This window comes from Embiotoca jacksoni, unplaced genomic scaffold (assembly GCF_022577435.1).
Source record: "Embiotoca jacksoni isolate LCO1_2020_lvr unplaced genomic scaffold, fEmbJac1.0.p SCAF_56, whole genome shotgun sequence".
Lineage (NCBI taxonomy): Eukaryota > Metazoa > Chordata > Actinopteri > Embiotocidae > Embiotoca > Embiotoca jacksoni.
In genome coordinates, this window is record NW_027185410.1 from 1,785,505 (window position 1) to 1,806,186 (window position 20,682).

At 40.5% G+C, this 20,682-nt stretch overlaps 2 protein-coding genes across 13 annotated transcripts in view; both read right to left on the bottom strand.

Annotated features, from left to right (window-relative positions):
* The window catches only part of celf1 (cugbp, Elav-like family member 1), a 50,440-nt gene extending 43,322 nt beyond the window's left edge, over positions 1-7,118 (bottom strand). For 6 of the 11 annotated variants that reach the window (XM_069172865.1, XM_069172863.1, XM_069172864.1 and 3 more), the window contains exons 1-2: positions 6,762-7,118; positions 4,740-4,866 (exon numbers count right to left, since the gene is read on the bottom strand). In XM_069172865.1, coding sequence (XP_069028966.1) covers positions 4,740-4,843 — 104 coding nt within the window. In that variant the 5' untranslated portion in view covers positions 4,844-4,866; positions 6,762-7,118. Of the gene's footprint in view, positions 1-275; positions 1,139-1,167; positions 2,085-4,739; positions 4,867-6,761 lie in introns of those variants that run through there. The other 5 variants (XM_069172873.1, XM_069172872.1, XM_069172866.1 and 2 more) reach the window with 4 other exon arrangements.
* A 2,610-nt stretch (positions 7,119-9,728) lies between these two features.
* Positions 9,729-20,423, bottom strand: mtfmt (mitochondrial methionyl-tRNA formyltransferase). Of its 2 annotated transcripts, none has more exons than XM_069172931.1 (9): positions 20,112-20,423; positions 16,198-16,395; positions 14,443-14,565; positions 14,258-14,360; positions 14,085-14,160; positions 13,898-13,989; positions 13,748-13,826; positions 12,551-12,624; positions 9,729-10,371 (listed from the first exon to the last, which is right to left on the bottom strand). In XM_069172931.1, the coding sequence occupies exons 1-9, from the start codon at positions 20,312-20,314 to the stop codon at positions 10,186-10,188; spliced, it is 1,134 nt and encodes a 377-aa protein (XP_069029032.1). In that variant the 5' UTR covers positions 20,315-20,423; the 3' UTR covers positions 9,729-10,185. The 2 variants fall into 2 exon arrangements, with proteins under 2 accessions (XP_069029032.1, XP_069029033.1); XM_069172932.1 differs by having other exon boundaries at positions 10,282-10,371; positions 12,556-12,624.
* Positions 20,424-20,682: the final 259 nt, after the last annotated feature.

A 20,682-nucleotide genomic window follows, 5' to 3' on the forward strand; every position in this document is an offset into this window, starting at 1 on the left:
TTTTGGTGTCAAAAAACAAGAGAATTAAATAAAAAGTATCTCTGGTTTACTTATTTCTGCCACTGTCCGATTATGTTTTGTTCTAATAAACGAGACCCCGAGAATTCGACAAGTATTTTTGTTTCTGCGTCTCGTCATCAGCGACTGAGGATTTTATCCAATAAACAAACTATCAAAACGTAAATGAACCAGAAAACCGACAGACCAGTGGTTTCCATCTCATTTCAGAGGGACAGCGGGCAACTCTACAAAACATATAACACAAAGTTACTTACACAGGACTAGAATTCAAAGAGCAATGGTCCACCATCATCTCCGGGAGGAAATCCAGCTTAAAAGAAGCCATGGCGAAAAAAAAGAAAATGCTTTCTTTTTGTTCCTCCTCTTCTTTAAAACTATGAAGCTAAATTGGCACGGTGATCAGGCGGCAGCGGTAAACTCCAGATCGTGGCACCTGCTGGTAGGTCCCTGGGCGCTGGTATAATAAGGTGACGGCGCACAAAACACAAGAGGGAAAACAGCTTGTCGGAACAAACCAATCCACATGGAAACCCTCAGTCCGCCGGAACGACAAACACGGCAAACAAAGTTCTGGCTAACAGCTCGGTTTCAGAAGGGATGAAGCGCACAACTGACAGACACAAAGTGGCAGGCCTTTGGGTCGGCTTTCCAGCTTCTGGGACTGGGAGACTAAACGTTGCATGGAGATGGAGAGGAGGACGCTGGGATAACTGGGGCCAGAGAGCGTAATGGCCATTTGGACGACCACAATCAAAGTGCTGATGATCCACGGTCTTTGTGAACATTTTTCCTAGGCCAGCAGATCTGGCTGCAGCGTCAGATAAACAGGGTGTCAGATTGATGGTGATAAGGCCCAGTGGGCAGAGGGAATGAAAGGGGGAGAGAATAGTGCTCCCCGGCCAGGAGCTAATCCCCGGACTAGCCAGACCGGGGGCTAACAATTAGGTTCCGGCCTGAGGGGGGCTGCCTTCGCCCTGTTGTCCTACATTGCTGCACTGGTTTGTGTGTGATTTGTGTGTGTGTAAAAACAGAAATGTTAACTAACGTTGGCTTTGGGGCCTTTGTGCGGTCCATAGTGCGCGCACAAAAAAACTCACAGGGCCGTAAACACCCACACCTATGACTGCAGACAAACTTAAATCCCACCTGTTGTAACATCAGCTGTGGTGAATCACATCCTGATGGACTGAACATTTCTTCTTCACCAGGTTGTCTCTCTCTCTCTCTCTCTCTCCCGGCAACCTAAAGAAGTCCAACACACTCCAGATGAAGCCAAACATCTCTTTGTCTAAAAACACTACATGCGAGTCCCTTTTCTCTCGCAACGATGTTTTGAACTTTGATGCCATGTAACACAAACATGCTCGATGCTATCTGCCAAACCTGGAGTTCAGCGTTTTGCACAGAAGTGTCAATCAGCTTATTTCTCTCCAGGCACCTGGCCAGTCTCTGCACCGCCATACTAAAGAAAGTCTTTCTCTCTACATTCAATAGATAAATGGGCTTAAATTGACTTAATTATAATGACTCTTTTTCTTTTGGAGTTAGCATGCTAACCGGCTAGCGCCGGCTAAGCTTGTCTCATAATGCCACTTTCTCCCTTCAGATGGTACAGTGAGTCACCGTGGCGTAAACTCTCTGCCAGCGCAACATTGGAGGACATCGGACATCAAGTCGTGTATTCTAACTTCTAGCTATGATGAGTGAAACTACAAACACAACGACGGCTGAAACTTTTGGCAAAACAAGAAGCAAAACAAGAGTTATAACATCCACCACCGAGTAAAGGAATGATGTTTCATTGTTGAACTTACTACATTTCTACTGAGAAAGCTGTAAATGTTAACGGTGGGTATGTAGCAAAGGCTCAGGTAATAGTATCAGGTCACCGATGTTTTGAGCATCGGTTATACTGAGGAAAAATAATGGCAAGGTGGTGAACCATCAAAAAAAAAATCCATAAACGTTTGAGCAAACGCTGTTTGTCTCTTCGAGTCCTCTGAAAGCCAGAATCAGCCATCTATCAGAGTCTGTGACCCCCCTGATATTTCACCCTCATTACTCATGTCTCAACCCAACAAGCCTGACTGTGTGCAGCGGTGAGCTGAGGGCCAACTGCCTGGACGGTACACCGACTCTCTACCGCCCACCTATTAAAAAAAAGAAAAAGGGATTTCATTCTTACGAATTACACCTTTAGGATCTGTTTCACATCCGCGTGTACTTTGTTTGACTGTTGTCGTCAAGCGTTTACTGTGATTAACGCGGTGGTTTCAAAGTGATGAGCATAGAGGAAATGTATTAACCACCACAATCTAAAGTTCATGTTTAATTTCACCGCATGCTTTTTGACAACAGAAACCAACGTGCGCTGTAAAAAATTTCCACAGACCTGCTGCTTCGCACTCGTCGTTGCTCTGGCAACGGTTAAAATAAGGCCCATTATTAGAGTTTAGGGTAAAGCTTTGTATCGCCCACGTACAGAACACATCCTGAACCCGTCTTTGGGCGCGTACGACATCACAATATAATTTTCTGTGCGACAGGAGTTTATTTCGAAAACCTAAAAAGAATTGAAGTTTTTTGAGGAAATATTCTGAGCCCCAGAAGCGATCCCACAGCTTTGCCATCGTTCAATATAACTTAAATCTAAAGGCTAAAAGACAGGAGAATACAGTGGGTACAGAAAGTATTCAGACTCCTTTAAATTTTTCACTCGTTTCATTGCAGCCATTTGCTAAAATCAAAAAAGTTCATTTTATTTCTCATTAATGTACACTCAGCACCCCATCTTGACAGAAAAAAACAGAAATGTAGAAATTTGTGCAAATTTATTAAAAAAGAAAAACTGAAATATCACATGGTCATAAGTATTCAGACCCTTTGCTCAGTATTGAGTAGAAGCACCCTTTTGAGCTAGTACAGCCATGAGTCTTCTTGGGAATGATGCAACAGGCTTTTCACACCTGGATTTGGGGATCCTCTGCCATTCTTCCTTGCAGATCCTCTCCAGTTCCGTCAGGTTGGATGGTGAACGTTGGTGGACAGCCATTTTCAGGTCTCTCCAGAGATGCTCAATTGGGTTTAGGTCAGGGCTCTGGCTGGGCCCGTCAAGAATGGTCACAGAGTTGTTCTGAAGCCACTCCTTTGTTATTTTAGCTGTGTGCTTAGGGTCATTGTCTTGTTGGAAGGTGAACCTTCGGCCCAGTCTGAGGTCCAGAGCACTCTGGAAGAGGTTTTCTTCCAGATATCTCTGTACTTGGCCGCATTCATCTTTCCTTCAATTGCAATCAGTCGTCCTGTCCCTGCAGCTGAAAAACACCCCCATAGCATGATGCTGCCACCACCATGTTTCACTGTTGGGATTGTATTGGGCAGGTGATGAGCAGTGCCTGGTTTTCTCCACACATACCGCTTAGAATTAACGCCAAAAAGTTCAATCTTGGTCTCATCAGACCAGAGAATCTTATTTCTCATAGTCTGGGAGTCCTTCATGTGTTTTTTGGCTAACTCTATGCGGGCTTTCATATGTCTTGCACTGAGGAGAGGCTTCCGTCGGGCCACTCTGCCATAAAGCCCCGACTGGTGGAGAGCTGCAGTGATAGTTGACTTTGTGGAACTTTCTCCCATCTCCCTACTGCATCTCTGGAGCTCAGCCACAGTGATCTTTGGGTTCTTCTTTACCTCTCTCACCAAGGCTCTTCTCCCACGATTGCTCAGTTTGGCTGGACGGCCAGGTCTAGGAAGAGTTCTGGTCGTCCCAAACTTCTTCCATTTAAGGATTATGGAGGCCACTGTGCTCTTAGGAACCTTGAGTGCTGCAGAAATTATTTTGTAACCTTGGCCAGATCTGTGCCTTGCCACAATTCTGTCTCTGAGCTCCTTGGACAGTTCCTTCGACCTCATGATTCTCATTTGCTCTGACATGCACTGTGAGCTGTAAGGTCTTATATAGACAGGTGTGTGCCTTTCCTAATCAAGTCCAATCAGTTTAATTCAACACAGCTGGACTCCAATGAAGGAGTAAAACCATCTCAAGGAGGATCAGAAGAAATGGACAGCATGTGAGTTAAATATGAGTGTCACAGCAAAGGGTCTAAATACTTATGACCATGTGATATTTCAGTTTTTCTTTTTTAATAAATTTGCACAAATTTCTACATTTCTGCTTTTTTCTGTCAAGATCGGGTGCTGAGTGTACATTAATGAGAAATAAAATGAACTTTTTTGATTTTAGCAAATAGCTGCAATGAAACAAAGAGTGAAAAATTTAAAGGGGTCTGAATACTTTCCGTACCCACTGTATATCGTCTAATAAAAGGTGCTTCGTGTTTCTGCCAAACAGCAAAAGAAATTCCTCCAAACTCAGCGTATCGCTAAAGATGAGACGCCTTTCACTAATACTCAAAATCAGAAGTTCTCAGAAAACATGCGTTTTCCAAATTGTGTTGCGCAATCTCACACATAAGTCTCAATTGTATCCCAAATATTCTCATATTTGATATTTAACAAATTATAAAACATGTAATGTATAAACATTTAAAACATGAGAAAGTTGGTATTAGATTTTGATCTGTTCTTCCTTCGTAGATATAGTTTTATATTTTTGACCGTGAGATGTTTCGCTGGACGCTGTGGGCGGCAGATCACATGGGTATCGACACGTTTTCTAAAATCCTTTATTGTGGGAGAACAGAGAAGAGACGAAGGCTCCTTACCCCCCGGGTGCCAAGTCGGAGCCTTCCAAGGTACAGAGGGGGATTATGGGATGCCCGGTGTGCTCTGGAGACACATACAGGGTTTCAGGGTCAAGACTATCCATCCAGGACTTTTGTACTTCAACCGCTAAACAGACACAAAACACATGACAAAAAACACACACACACACACACACACACACACACACACACACACACACACACACACACACACACACACACACAACATTACACATAAATAAACAGCAAAGATTTTCACATTTAACAAAGACACTCAACACATGAATAAATATGCTTACAGTGAGCTAAAGTTGAGAACTGATAAATAAACCCGGGGATTAAATCATCAAGAGTGCTATTCAATAAAAATAAAAACAGAACAACAACATAAAGTATGGACTCATTGTACACGACTGTCCAGTCAGCAGATCGGGGACAGCATGACTAACTACGACCCCGTAGAACTAAATATCTACAGGACGCCCGGCAGCAACAGCATACGACTCTTTTTCCATAATTTGGATGATTTATTTGTACATAATCCAGAATCCATTCATTCAACTGCTCACTAAACACAGACAGACAATCTTGTGGCAGAAACTTAAAGCATCTAGACACAGTGGAGAGCATCGAACCGAAGTTTAAACATCAGAGTGAGGGAGTTTGAACATTTTCCGGAGGATGGAGTTGCACGAGAGGAAGTGAAGTTTTTTATGTATTTTGTGCCCTTGCGAGGAGGTTTCTGTGTCTCTGCCGGCACCGTCAGAGCGCTTTAGGCCCTGAGTTCATACATGATGTGAGAAAATACACTTTAATAGAACATATCTAACATCGTCCACTGTCTCATTTCCTACTTTCCAACAAGCTCTTCTGGTGCCGACAGATACGTAGAAACCTCCCAGCAGGGAGGGCTTTTTTTTTTTTTTTTTTTTACCATGCATGTGATTTATTTACTTATTTTTTTGTTATATTTAGTACATCGATAGGACATATTACAGCACAGCTGTGTTCATTTTGTTAAAAAAGTTTTACAACCATGATTAATGACCTGGTTAACAGTTGTTGGCTGTGATGCAATTTGCTTGTTTGCAAACAGAAAAAGGGACCAAAGAATACGACTTTGCTGCTTTCTGTCGTTCAGTTTTTTTTTTCCCCTGTTTAGAATAGAAACCTGGAGTGGACATAAATAGTTTTCATGCAAAGAGGGATTTGTTAAGCTCGTCAAAATCATATCGCTCTCTTTTTTTTTTTTTAAGCGCCAACTAATTACATGTTTAATCGAGATAACGGTGTGTTTGCTTAATGTTAGATACATGGATGTTGTAAAAGAAACACTTTACCAGACTGAACGAACGCCTTCGGCCTTTTGGATCAGTTAGTAGGGTCACATGCACCACAGCCTTTATTTACATATATACACATATACACACACACATATATATGTGTATATATATTTTTCTATGTGTGTGTTAGTATAGATGTGTGTATATCATACACTGTATGGCGTGTATATATGTGCGTATTTGTGAGTATATCATAGACTGTATGGTGTGCATATATATATATATATATATATATATATATATATATATATATATGTGTGTGTGTGTTCTCGTATTTATGTGTATAATAGACTGTATGGTGTATATATGTGTTTTAGTATATATGTGTGTATATTATAGACTATATGGTGTATGTGTATATATATATTTATATATGTGTGTGTTTTAGTATATATGTGTGTATATAATAGACTGCATGGTGTGTGTGTGTGTATGTATGTTTACTATACATATACGTGAACTACAAAACCTCTAAAAAGCGTTGTATTAAAAGCCCCATACAGCTAAACTACATCCGAAATACACATCGTAGTTTACCTCCTGCAAACCTAACAGACTGTCAACTACCTGTCAATCATCATTAGTTGTTTACTTAGAAAGCTACCGTGCCGTCGGTTTGTTATGTTAACGTTCAGCTAGCTACAATATGTTTGATAACTTCAAATGATGAACAACTTACCCGTGTTTCTTACGCCAACACTGTTAATTTCACTTGTGCTTAAAAGCAAACTGTCGGATTTTTTTGGACGTTTTGCTCACAACAGAAGGTTATTTATGCCGTCGGCGACTCTGGGGAAAACAAACTGACAACAACATGTGAATAAGTTGTGCTCTGTCACTTGAGAGATGCGGCTAACAGTCACTTGTAAAATGGCAGTTCTCTCTCCGGCCGAACACCCCCCCCCCCCCCCTCGACCACTGCAAAGGCAGCGGGGGGCGGGGGAGGTGGAAGGGGACTGATAACAGTGTCACGATACGTGCTGCAAAGTGTAGCCAAATGGCTGTATGCAGAAATATATCCCGAAAAGAAAACACGTCCCTCTTATGATCTTCGGTGATTGTTGCTGATGGAAACGGACACAGACGTGCACGTGACTGCCCCCCCTCGGCTAAAGCAGAAGGTGGTACGGTCCGTAGAATGGCAGCCTGTCAGGGTTGGTCATTTCCTCCTGTCCAACATGCTCTTATTAATGGGGTTAAAGTTGTATTTTATGATTTATATATATAGCTATATCTATCTTTAGATTTTACAGGTTCTTTTTCACCCATCTTATGCACTTATTTTATCCTGTTTTACCAGCAAAAAGAAAAAAATTATATCTAAACCGGGTTTGCATGAAAACAAAATCGAAATGGAGGCAGGGTTTTGATTTTTACATACTTCCAAATTAGCTGGTTTAGGTTTCATTTTTATTCTTTTTTCTTAGGCTGATAAACAGGCTATTTGAGAATGATAAATAAGGTGTTAAAAATACAAACAAATGTGACGGCTAATTTGGAAGTGTAATTTAAAAATGCCATCCATAATCTTTGATAAACTACCTGCCATCAGTTCTTCCTCGCTGTTTGGCTCTCTGTGTTTAGACAGCAAAACTAGAAGCAACGCGGTTTATGTGAAATGTGGTCTCACCATATAATTCAGGCGACTAATTGTTGCACTTCCCTGCATCAGTCCAGTCAGACAGTATGCATTAAGGTACAAGAGTATTACACATCCTCAGTTGTAAGACATTGCACTTCCTTTTTGTGCAAACAATGTGTTGAATTATCAAAAATGGATTTTGAAGTACGTATTTTGTAGCCTTCATATATATTCTTACCAAACTTCAATAATGTGCTGCACCAAAGTTTTCAAATCCTTTTAGAATTGTCTCCCAATTTCTGCACAAATATGACCTAAATCATTCAATTTTCACACAAGTACTAAAAAGTAAATAAAGAAATTTTAAAAAATGAGAAAAAAAATATACATGGTGATATGTTGATTGAAGAAAATGATCCAATATTGCATATCTTTGAGTGGCAAAAAAATATGTGCTTTCCGTGAACTATGTGACATCCTTGTGCAGCAATAACAGCAATGAAATGTCTCTGGTATCTGTGGACACGTCCTGCACGTCGGCGTGGAGGACTTTCAGCCCGTTCCTCTGCACAGATCAGCTTCCCCAGCCCGGTGAGACATCATCAGCACCAAATTTTCCTTTTCTCCAAACAGAACATTTGATCTATTTTGGTCTCAGCCACATACAAAACAAATTTCTAACAATTTCCTTTTGTTTAATTCACATCATCTTTAGCCAACTTGATCTTGATTTGTGGGTTCCTCTGTTGTACAGTTCTGAGGTTCTGTGTGACTTCACTATCTTCAGCAGCCTGAGATTACTTCTGCTGGGATTTGGCACAAAAACATTTTTTTTTAATTCAAATGATTTAATTGGCAATGGGTTTTTTTAAGGGTCTCTGTAAAAAGTCAGTCAGACAGCTGCAGCAAACTGGATCACATCATTCCAGTTCTGAGGTCTTTACACCGGCTTCCTGTCCAACAAAGAATCCACTTTTAAATCCTGCTGTTGGTTTATAAAGCACAAAATGCATTTGTGATCTGCTGCTACCTTATGAACCATCCCGACCCCTCAGGTCGTCTGGGACGAGTTTCCTTTCTGCTCCCAGAGTCAGAACTAAACATGGAGATGCAGTGTTCAGTTTCTACGCTCCGCATATCTGGAACAAACTCCCAGAAAGCTGCAGGTCTGGTGCACCCCTCAGCTCCTTTAAATCAAGACTTTTCTGTTTGTTGCCTTTCACTGAACCAGATCTGAGGATGTCTTAAACTGCACTGTAACTTTTGTCCTATTTTTTAGCTTACTTAATGTTTTAATGACTGTTTTTAATGTTTTAATCAATGTTCTTAACTGTTTTTAAATGTCTTTTTCTTTTGCCTGATGTTTTGATGCTTTTAATGGTTTTAAGTGAAGCACTTTGAATTACCTTGTTGTTGAAATGTGCTATACAAATAAGCTTGCCTTGCTCTTGGAGTGATCTTTGAGGTGGACCACTCGTGGGGAGGGTAACACTGTGGTTTTAAAAAACAAACAAACAAACAAACAAAAAAACAGGGCACCCACTCACACCTGACAATCAGTCCCATTGACTGAAAACACTTAACTCTAATTTGAACTTCAAATTTACTGCCAATGCTGGAGGTTCACATACATTTACCATCCAGACACCCTGGTAGATGAACTCTCCTGGTTTCAGCTTGAATAAATACTGACTTTACAACGTCTTTTACATATTTTTGGCCATGTAGCTGCCGGAGTTGTGCACCCAGCAGTAACTGGGGGACTGAATGTGTGCGTGCAGCTCGCTCACTCGTATCTCCATGATACACTGTAATGTCCAGTGACGCCATGCATATGAGACATTTAGAGAACGGTGATCAATTTTTGTATCATTTATCCTACCAGAAATTTAATGATTTTTACCATAAAAATAAACATTTTCTTATTCTTAAAATTGATTTTTTTTTTTTTTTTTTTTTTTTTTAAACTGGGATTGAGGTCAAGGAATCGGTACCAGTATCAAATATTTTTGAACGATACCGTCAACTCTATTCCATAATAGTCACACCGTCTGTAAAGTCAGGTCACTTTTATGTAACTTTTATTTTTCTGAAAAAAAAAGCTGAGCGCTGTAATATTTCCAATGTTTCCATTCGAAGTATTCTTATTATCAAAGGAAGTGATTACATATGATCTTTCTTCTTTAATAGTGGTTTAAAAAAAAAAAAAATCATTATTTTTTTCTTCGACTTGCAGTTTTTGCAAATTCCCACAATAAAAAAAAATGCAGGAATAGCAAAATTATGGAAGGGTGTTTCTGCATTATTATGGAAGGGTGTTTCTGCATTGTGGAAAATATTTAAAGTATTTTTTTTTTTAAAAGCCTTGAAGGGGAGGAGTCGGATGGTGTGACTAAAATTATGACTGGTACCGTCGCACAAAATCAATAAATAAAATACAGCAATACAATAAATGTGTTGTATATTTAGATGTCTTAAAACAGACATTTCAACATTTCACATCATGAAGAATATTATTGTTTCAACACAACGTTGAGTTCTTTCTCATGTGACGTGCATCCGTTCCTCTTTTCCTGCTGAGAAACTGGCCTTCAGCCATCTGCCCGGGCGTTATTCTCCGCAGGGTCCGATGCAGGTAGCCGTTATAGAAATCTGCTGCTGTCAGCCTTTTATTCAGGAGCACTGCTCTGAATCCCACCCAGCCGTCCTGCAACGGGAAACACACACCGAGAGTTAAGAGACTAAAACATATTGAAGCTACTTGGGCGGCAAAATTCAGCGCGCTTCACGTCGATAAAAAGCAAAAGAAGGAATTTACATGCATAAGATGCGATAAATAGGACTTAAATAAGAGGTCAATGAAAATGGCAAAAGAGAGTTATTCAGAGATAAGAATATAAAGAGACAACAGAATACAGTAATAATCACTATGTACAGTGGGTACGGAAAGTATTCAGACCCCTTTAAATTTTTCACTCTTTGTTTCATTGCAGCCATTTGCTAAAATCAAAAAAGTTCATTTTATTTCTCATTAATGTACACTCAGCACCCCATCTTGACAGAAAAAAAACAGAAATGTAGAAATTTGTGCAAATTTTTAAAAAAAGAAAAACTGAAATATCACATGGTCATAAGTATTCAGACCCTTTGCTCAGTATTGAGTAGAAGCACCCTTTTGAGCTCGTACAGCCATGAGTCTTCTTGGGAATGATGCAACAAGCTTTTCACACCTGGATTTGGGGATCCTCTGCCATTCTTCCTTGCAGATCCTCTCCAGTTCCGTCAGGTTGGATGGTGAACGTTGGTGGACAGCCATTTTCAGGTCTCTCCAGAGATGCTCAATTGGGTTTAGGTCAGGGCTCTGGCTGGGCCAGTCAAGAATGGTCACAGAGTTGTTCCGAAGCCACTCCTTTGTTATTTTAGCTGTGTGCTTAGGGTCATTGTCTTGTTGGAAGGTGAACCTTCGGCCCAGTCTGAGGTCCAGAGCACTCTGGAAGAGGTTTTCTTCCAGGATATCTCTGTACTTGGCCGCATTCATCTTTCCTTCAATTGCAACCAGTCGTCCTGTCCCTGCAGCTGAAAAACACCCCCATAGCATGATGCTGTCACCACCATGTTTCACTGTTGGGATTGTATTGGGCAGGTGATGAGCAGTGCCTGGTTTTCTCCACACATATCGCTTAGAATTAACGCCAAAAAGTTCAATCTTGGTCTCATCAGACCAGAGAATCTTATTTCTCATAGTCTGGGAGTCCTTCATGTGTTTTTTGGCTAACTCTATGCGGGCTTTCATATGTCTTGCACTGAGGAGAGGCTTCCGTCGGGCCACTCTGCCATAAAGCCCCGACTGGTGGAGGGCTGCAGTGATAGTTGACTTTGTGGAACTTTCTCCCATCTCCCTACTGCATCTCTGGAGCTCAGCCACAGTAATCTTTGGGTTCTTCTTTACCTCTCTCACCAAGGCTCTTCTCCCACGATTGCTCAGTTTGGCTGGACGGCCAGGTCTAGAAAGAGTTCTGGTCGTCCCAAACTTCTTCCATTTAAGGATTATGGAGGCCACTGTGCTCTTAGGAACCTTGAGTGCTGCAGAAATTATTTTGTAACCTTGGCCAGATCTGTGCCTTGCCACAATTCTGTCTCTGAGCTCCTTGGACAGTTCCTTCGACCTCATGATTCTCATTTGCTCTGACATGCACTGTGAGCTGTAAGGTCTTATATAGACAGGTGTGTGCCTTTCCTAATCAAGTCCAATCAGTTTAATTCAACACAGCTGGACTCCAATGAAGGAGTAAAACCATCTCAAGGAGGATCAGAAGAAATGGACAGCATGTGAGTTAAATATGAGTGTCACAGCAAAGGGTCTAAATACTTATGACCATGTGATATTTCAGTTTTTCTTTTTTAATAAATTTGCACAAATTTCTACATTTCTGTTTTTTTCTGTCAACATGGGGTGCTGAGTGTACATTAATGAGAAATAAAATGAACTTTTTTGATTTTAGCAAATGGCTGCAATGAAACAAAGAGTGAAAAATGTAAAGGGGTCTGAATGCTTTCCGTACCCACTGTATAATTTACTATATACTAAAAATATACGGAGAGATCAATCAAAGAAAAATGCTGCCAAGAAGTAGTTTTTTTTTCTTGCTATAATATGATGCAAAGGCATGTTTGGTCATGTAAAAAAAACTCTTCACCGTCACATTATTAGAGTGTTCCCATTAAAAAATCTCAAAATCTGTCATTCAAGACTTTTATACATCACCTACAGATACAAAATTAATGAACGAATATAATTCTACACAGCTCTTTTTTACATTCATAGTTTTAATGCTGGGGTATAGAAGGATACGGTCTCGGTGACGTAATAAACAAAAACAACAAACCTTACAGCAGACAGCCAGAGTGTTGGACTCCTTCAGATAGTTGACTGAGCCGGGGACGGGCGTCCTCCTTGGATCTGAAAAAGAACATGCGTGTCAAATATAAGTACCGTACGGCTCACACTTTTAAAAGTCCTTTGGCTATAAAAATATTCCCATTCAAATGTTTACTGTTTACGAAGAACTCAATATTCTTCAACAGCTACATAGAAGTCTTTAAGAAGAATTGAATGATCCCGTCTGGTTTGTTGTGGCAGGAATGTTTGACCTCAGATTGATGATCCAAATGGAACCAAATCTCCAGATCTGTGAGACTCTCCTCCTGACGAGCTCAATAAGTCTCATCCTGATGTTAATGACATTTGAGATATGTTCACAAGGATCAAAGGGTAAACAGGTGATTCATTTTCCTGTATAGTGTACATAATTATTATAATATAATTATATAACACTCCGCCCCCAGAGATCTAATTGGTCAACTGAACATTTGGAACAAATCATCATGACATCATCACACCCTGCTGAAATATCACTCCACCTCGTCAATGGGAAAATAGAATTAGAATTGAATCTCATATATTCTGTAATATAATGTAGTTTCTATTTGTTATAGTTCTATTAAATGACCCATTTGGTGAAGTCGGGTCTCTTTTGGTCCTTTGTGGTCGCTCTGAGCACCCGTACCGTAACACCACGGACAGTCACGCACTTACAATCCTAGCGGCGGCTAGCTGGACCGGTTTGGTTTGAACACATGACACGGTGGTAAAATGTTAAAAACACACGAGTCCATGGATATCTTTGTTTATCAGATATCTTTGTTCATCAGATATATTTGTTCATCAGATATCTTTGTTCCAACCAGACTGAGCTAGCTGAGCAGTTTAGTGTTTCTATGTTCTGTATTTATTCAGTTGGAGACTAGAAATCCTCTCTGTTGCTAGGTGGTTGCTAAGGGTCGGACTACTTCCTGGAGTAGTAAACATTGCGTATGTTACATAAGAGTCTACTGACGTTTTGTTCTGTACTGTTTTTTTGTATGTTCTAAATAAAGTAAAAAAAAAATTTTTTAAAAAAAGATACACTTTATACTTACATAGCGAAACAATTTTTTTTTTTTTAAAGTTGGTGGCTTCCAGTTGAACCCGAAAAATAAAATAAAAAATAAATTGAAATAATTCCAAATTTGGGGAAACAAACCTGATATTGAGATGTGACATTTTCCAACAAAAACCAGAAGTTTTATTGTCCTGCCCATCCACGTGGTCCTTAGAGGTATCTGATGACGAGAGGAAACGATCACGATGGTGATATTCAACATTTTGCATGATTGAAACTGAACCGACGTACATGCGATCCAATGGCACGATACAGGCGATCGATCTGGTCACAGGTCTGCTCCTCCCACACCACCCAACTCATGGACGTATTGATTTTTGGGGCTGTTGGTAAAAATGAGAAAGTGTAAGTTGGACGACTTCCTCTTTATTTCACGTTTAGAGAGACTGTCTCTCCGTAGTAGTTCAGACCTACATACCGAATGTTGCGCTTGTCTGTCTTTGCTCCCTCTGATTTGCGATTCTCTCGGGCAGCGTCATCAACGTGTCCATCAGCTGCAGGCAAGAACACAAACACAGCGAGTCTGTAAACCATCCTGTTGGTAACGGTATAAAGGAACCATCTTCTAGCGTGAACGGGCCGACAGCTCACCAGATGTGCTCCACTGGCGGCAAGGACGCCTCCAAGCTCGTCGGCGGTGCCGTTCTCGGGGACCCGATGGAGCTCCTGGTTCAGAACGGGGCCCACGTCAAACCTGACAGGAGAATACGTGTTTTTTTAATTTAAATATGTAGTCAGGAACAGAGACGAGAAGAGTAGGTTTGTCCTCCGCTTGCCTGTGAGGGCGGATCTGGATGATGGTGACTCCCGTCACGGCGTCGCCGTGCATGACAGTGTGGAAGACGGGTGCCGGACCTCTCCACCGCGGCAGCAGGCTGGGGTGAACGTTCAAAACCCCACTGCAACCGAAACACAGCACAGAAACACGTTTTATTACCATTTCTGATTTAATGCTTTAATTGTAGGTTGGATTGTATGTCTTGGTATGTGTATGTATACAGTACATGTGTATTTATTCACAAAGTATTCAGACCCCAGCATTTTTTTTTTACCCACTTTATTGCTTTGTGGATTTAATTGTAAATGAATAAAATTGTCATTTTTTTGTGATCAATCGAACCACAAAGTGAGAAATGTTTAGAATTTGCACCGCGTTGTCTGTTTTATTGTTGTTGTGGCGTATTTATGCTTTTCTTCTTGTGACTGTGAAAAACGGTTTTTCGATCCATCTGTATGTCATATAGTGGATTGACTTTATAGAAGTCAAAGATTTTTATTTTTTTATTTCTCAAAACTGTTGGAACGCCCGTTCAGCATTATGATTGTCTGGCTTGTGGTGTTGCTTTGTAAACTTTCCAGAGAGCAGCTCGCTGCGGACGAAGGTGAAGATGCGCTCAATGACGTCCGCTTCGACGCTGCACAGAAAGTCGGTCGCCTTTTTTTTAATTAAGGTTTATTAATATTAATAATTAAATTAATATTAAATGCGGTTTAAAAAGGCTTCAGAACAAAAACAAACAAAGCCATGAAGCCCAAGGAACTGTGGTAAGACGAGGATATGGAACCATTTCTAATGCTTCCAGCGGTTCTGGATGAACAGCGGCCTTAACACTTGTGAAATGGAAGAAATGTCTACACCAGGACTTTTCGTAGAACCTTTTCTGTGTTTTCAAAGCCAGACAAGCTGAACAAATATGTTTCTTGGTCAGGGAGATGACGAGGGACCAGAAGAGTGTTTCAGAGGTCGTCTACAGAGATCGAGGAATGGGTCAAAAGAACTAGCATCCTGGCAGCACTCCACTAACCCGGCCTTCACAGTCGAGCACCTCGTGTGACGGCCTTCTGGGACTTTTGTCAAACGGCTTTTAAGAGACTCAGAAAGGAGGCAAAAGATTCATTGATCTGAAGGTACAGCTCTTTATGTGGCGAACGCCGTCCTTGCAGTGAGACGCAGCGTCTCGCTGGGGAGCTTCTTAATGAAACTGGTCCGATTTGAAGCCAAATACATAAAGGTCCTTTAAAAATGAGAGATCTCAGTTTTTGTGTTTTAGAAATTTGCAAAAAATTCAAAAAAGTTTTCATTTCGTAATTATGGGTAACTGAATGTGTGGGTTAGTTTCGAGTGTTTCACTTTTACAACACCATAAAGTGTGCAAAAAGTGAATCTATGTATTTATATGTACACGTATGTATAAATATGTATATATGAAGCCGGGTATTCCATGCTACAATCATCCTGTTGCTGTGGCAACGGGAGTAAACACTTTACCAAAAAGACCAGAGCTGGAAAAACTGCACACACAACAACTTGTACAGGAGGTCAAAGGTGAAACAGAAAGCAGGTTTGTAAACATTGATGGATGTTTACAACATTTGCATTTTACATTTTACTGTTTCACCTTTGTTTTCTCTTCCAAATAAGCTTTGACTTGAAAACTGTTGGTGCTTCCTGACCTGTCACGACCACATCCTTGAGATCTCTGACTTTACTTTGGTGATGAATTCAGTCACTTATCATCACCGATACTCACTAAGGGAACTTGTTGATTAGTCTCTCGGGGAGCAAACAGCCGAAGGACACGACCACCCCGACATCGAACCGTCCGTCCACGTCGTCGGGCGGCCAGCTGTGGAGAGGAAGCCGGTTCCGTTGAGCGAACTTCTTCACCGGGACGTCGCCGGACAACGTGACAACTTCCAGGGTCTCCACGATCCCGTCGCCGGAGCTCCTACAGCAGAGCATGAAGGTTCGTTATTCTGGGACAACGTTATTCAGGGTTTTATGTGATCTGGCCACATTCAAATCACAACTGGAAACGCACCTCTTTAAATTCTGCTTTTCTGCAGATTTTAATGTGATTTATACTTTTATTGATCATTTTAACCCGTAAAGTGTCTTTGAGTATCTTGAAAAGCACTACATAAATAAAATATATTATTATTATGAAATACTAGGTAATGAAAAAGGAGGTTGGAAATGGGATTAATGAAGTGACATCTCTGGAAATCACTTCCAGTACAGCAGAATTTCTAGTGTTGAAGTCAATTTTAATTATTTATGTGAACTTCCTTAAATCTGTACAGATAATTTTGTTCCTGTATTAATCAGGTCCTTCTTCAAGTTTCTTGAACCACTGGCCTAACGGTCCATGGTCAGTAAAAGTTTATACAAGACAAGTTTGATTGGCCAATCAAAGTCTGGGCTGTACATACAGTGCATCCGGAAAGTATTCACAGCGCTTCACTTTTTACACATTTTGTTATGTTACAGCCTTATTCCAAAATGGATTAAATTCATTTTTTTCCTCAAAATTCTACACGCAATATCCCATAATGACTAAGTGAAAATAGTTTGTTTAAAATTTTTGCAAATCTATTAAAAATAAAGAACAAAAATATAACACGTACATAAGTATTCACAGCCTTTGCTCAATACTTTGTTAAAGCACCTTTGGCAGAAATTACAGCCTCAAGTCTTTTTGAGTATGATGCTATAAGCTTGGCACCTATTCTTGGGCAGTTTCTCCCATTCTTCTTTGCAGGACCTCTCAAGCTCCATCAGGTTGGATGGGGAGCGTCGGTGATCAGCCATTTTCAGATCTCTCCAGAGATGTTTCATCAGGTTCAAGTCTGGGCTCTGCCTGGGCCTCTCAAAGACACTCACAGAGTTGTCCCGAAGCCATTCCTTTGTTATCTTGGCTGTGTGCTTCGGGTCGTTGTCCTGTTGGAAGATGAACCTTCGCCCCAGTCTGAGGTCCAGAGCGCTCTGGAGAAGGTCTTCATCAAGGATGTCTCTGTACATTGCTGCATTCATCTTTCCCTTCATCCTGACTAGTCTCCCAGTTCCTGCCGCTGAAAAACATCCCCACAGCATGATGCTGCCACCACCATGCTTCACCGTAGAGATGGTATTGGCCAGGTGATGAGCCTGGTTTCCTCCAAACATGACGCTTGGCATTGAGGCCAAAGAGTTCAATCTTTGTTTCATCAGACCAGAGAATTTAGTTTCTCATGGTCTGAAAGTCCTTCAGGTGCCTTTTGGTAAACTCCAGGTGGGCTGTCATGTGGCTTTTACTGAGGAGTGGCTTCCGTCTGGCCACTCTACCATACAGGCCTGCTTGGTGGAATGCTTCAGAGATGATTGTCCTTCTGGAAGGTTCTCCTCTCTTCACAGAGCAACGTTGGAGCTCTGTCAGAGTGACCATCAGGTTCTTGGTCACCTTATTGACTAAGGCCCTTCTCCCCCGATCGCTCAGTTTGGCCGGGCGGCCGACTCTAGGAAGAGTCCTGGTGGTTCCAAACTTCTTCCATTTACAGATGATGGAGGCCACTGTGCTCATTGGGACCTTCAATGCTGCAGAAATGTTTCTGTACCCTTCCCCAGATCTGTGCCTCGATACAATCCTGTCTCGGAGGTCTACAGACAATTCTTTGGACTTCATGGCTTGGTTTGTGCTCTGACATGCACTGTCAACTGTGGGACCTTATATGTGTGTCTTTCCAAATCATGTCCAATCAACTGAATTTAGCACAGGTGGACTCCAATCAAGTTGTAGAAACATCTCAAGGATGATCAGTGGAAACAGGATGCACCTGAGCTCAATTTTGAGTGTAATGGCAAAGGCTGTGAATACTTATATACATGTGATTTTTTTGTTTTGTTTTTGATTTTTAATAGATTTGCAAAAATAAAAAAAAAAAAATGTATTTCACGTTGTCATTGTGGGGTATTGTGTGTAGAATTTTGAGGGAAAAAATGAATTTAATCCATTTTGGAATAAGGCTGTAATATAACAAAATGTGGAAAAGGTGAAGTGCTGTGAATACTTTCCGGATGCACTGTACGTTGGAGATGAGGTCACTGTTTTCCAATAAATTGTATCATTAATTTCTCTGAAATGCATTATAAGATTCACTTTAAGCCTCTTTGACATAATCAGAAAAATGTCTACTAAGAGAAACATACGAGGCTGCAGCAAGAAAGACGGGTTTGTATTTGTGGAAGCTGCTTTTACATAAAAAATAAATAATCAAGATATATTTGTTTATATTTGAGTTCTTAAACTGTAACATTTACTAGTCATATGTCAAATGCAGCCATCTCAAATTTATATTTTGACTGGTTAGATTGTAATTTTGAATACAAGTACATGTAATCACAGCTGGTTGGCCAAACAAAACTTTAGTTTCTATTAGTTTTACATATATATAGTAAATTATACTTAATAACCACATCTATTGATAAAAAAAAAAAACACCAATCTGATGTAGTTTACACAATGATTTATGATAAATACATCACATGCACTTTTCTAAAAAAAATAAAACATGAGATAATGTCTGTGTTTGGCCTTGGGAGACCCCCCAATCCTCCCTGCTGTCCATAGCCACCTTGTTTACACTCTCAAGAAATGATCCTAAACCTAAAAACATCTGATGCAGCTCTGCATGTAATGAGCTTCAATTATACAACAAGTAGCTCCGCCCCCAGAGATCTGATTGGTCAACTGAACACGTGGAACAAATCATCATGATGACATTACACCCTGCTCAACACTAGAAATATCACTCCACCTTCTCAATGGGAATATATAATTAGAATTTCATATAATATGTAATATAATGTAGTTTCTACTTGTTATAGGTCTATTAAATTACCTATTTGGCGAAATCGGGTCTCTTTTGGTCCTTTTTGGTCGCTCTGAGCACCCGTACCGTAACACCACGGATAGTCACGCACTTACAATCCTAGAGGAGGCTAGCTGGACCGGTTTGGTTTGAACACATGACACGGAGCTAAAATGTTAAAAACACATGAGAACATGGATATCTTTGTTCATCAGATAGCTTTGTTCATCAGATATCTTTGTTCATCAAATATCTTTGTTCCAACCAGACTGCGCTCGCTGATCAGTTTAGTGTTTCTATGTTCTGTATTTACTCAGTTGGAGACAAAAAAAAATCCTTTGTTGTTAGGTGGTTGCTAAGGCTCGGACTACTTCCTGGAGTAGTAAACATTGCGTACGTTACATAAGTGTCTTACTGACGTTTTGTTCTGTACTGTTTTTTTGTATGTTCTAAGTAAAGTAAAAAAAATAATAAAAAAAAAACACTTTATACTTACTTAAGGAAAGTTGTTTTTTTTTTTTAAAGTTGGTGGTATCCAGTTGAATCCGAAGAATAAAATAAAAAATAAAGAGTACTGACGCGACTGTCATAACCCATGTGTTGCCATGGAAACGTGAGATCACACTCTTAGGAAATTGCCCCACAATATGAAAATATTTTGTTTGCATATTTTATTTAGTTGGTGACTTGTTGTATAATCGCAATATTACACTAGAGAGTGTGTTTTATTGGCATTTCAGTGATGCTAATATAATAGAATATGTAATATATATTATTTATAAACTGTGTGACTCGGCGTCTTGTGTGGGAGTCGCACCTGCTGGATGTGAGCAGTTTCAGAGACTCGACAGCAAACTGATCGGTGCCGAAGAACAGGAGCCTCCACGGGGGTCCGGATGTCGAACCGAGCCGCCGCAGGCTCCGGTCGGTGTCGCTCCTCCACGTCGTCCTCGTGCAGCGGTGCTGGAAGCGGCTACAGATCTTCAGATAAGCAGCGACCGCCCTGCGGCACGTCCACATACTAAAACCAGCTGTTTGATGTTGACGCTGAGAAAGTTCCTCCGACTATAGTTGTTTTGCCCTGTCAATGGTACAGACACAGGGCGCCGCCATGTTTCTCATATGAACTTCCGCTTCCTCTTCTTCTGTGTTGAACGGGAGAGTGCATCCTTTAGTGTTGCATCGCTGCCATCTTCAGGAGTTAACTTTTTTTCTTTATATATTTTCTTTATATAGATATATATATCTATATAAATAGATGTCAATATATACCAAACCAAAGTAAAAAAAAAAATTAAAAAAAAAAATAATAATAAAACCTCTAAGGAGTAGAACAAAAGGTTAGATTAAATCATATTCAGACAAAAGTGCAACTAACTTTGTGGGTT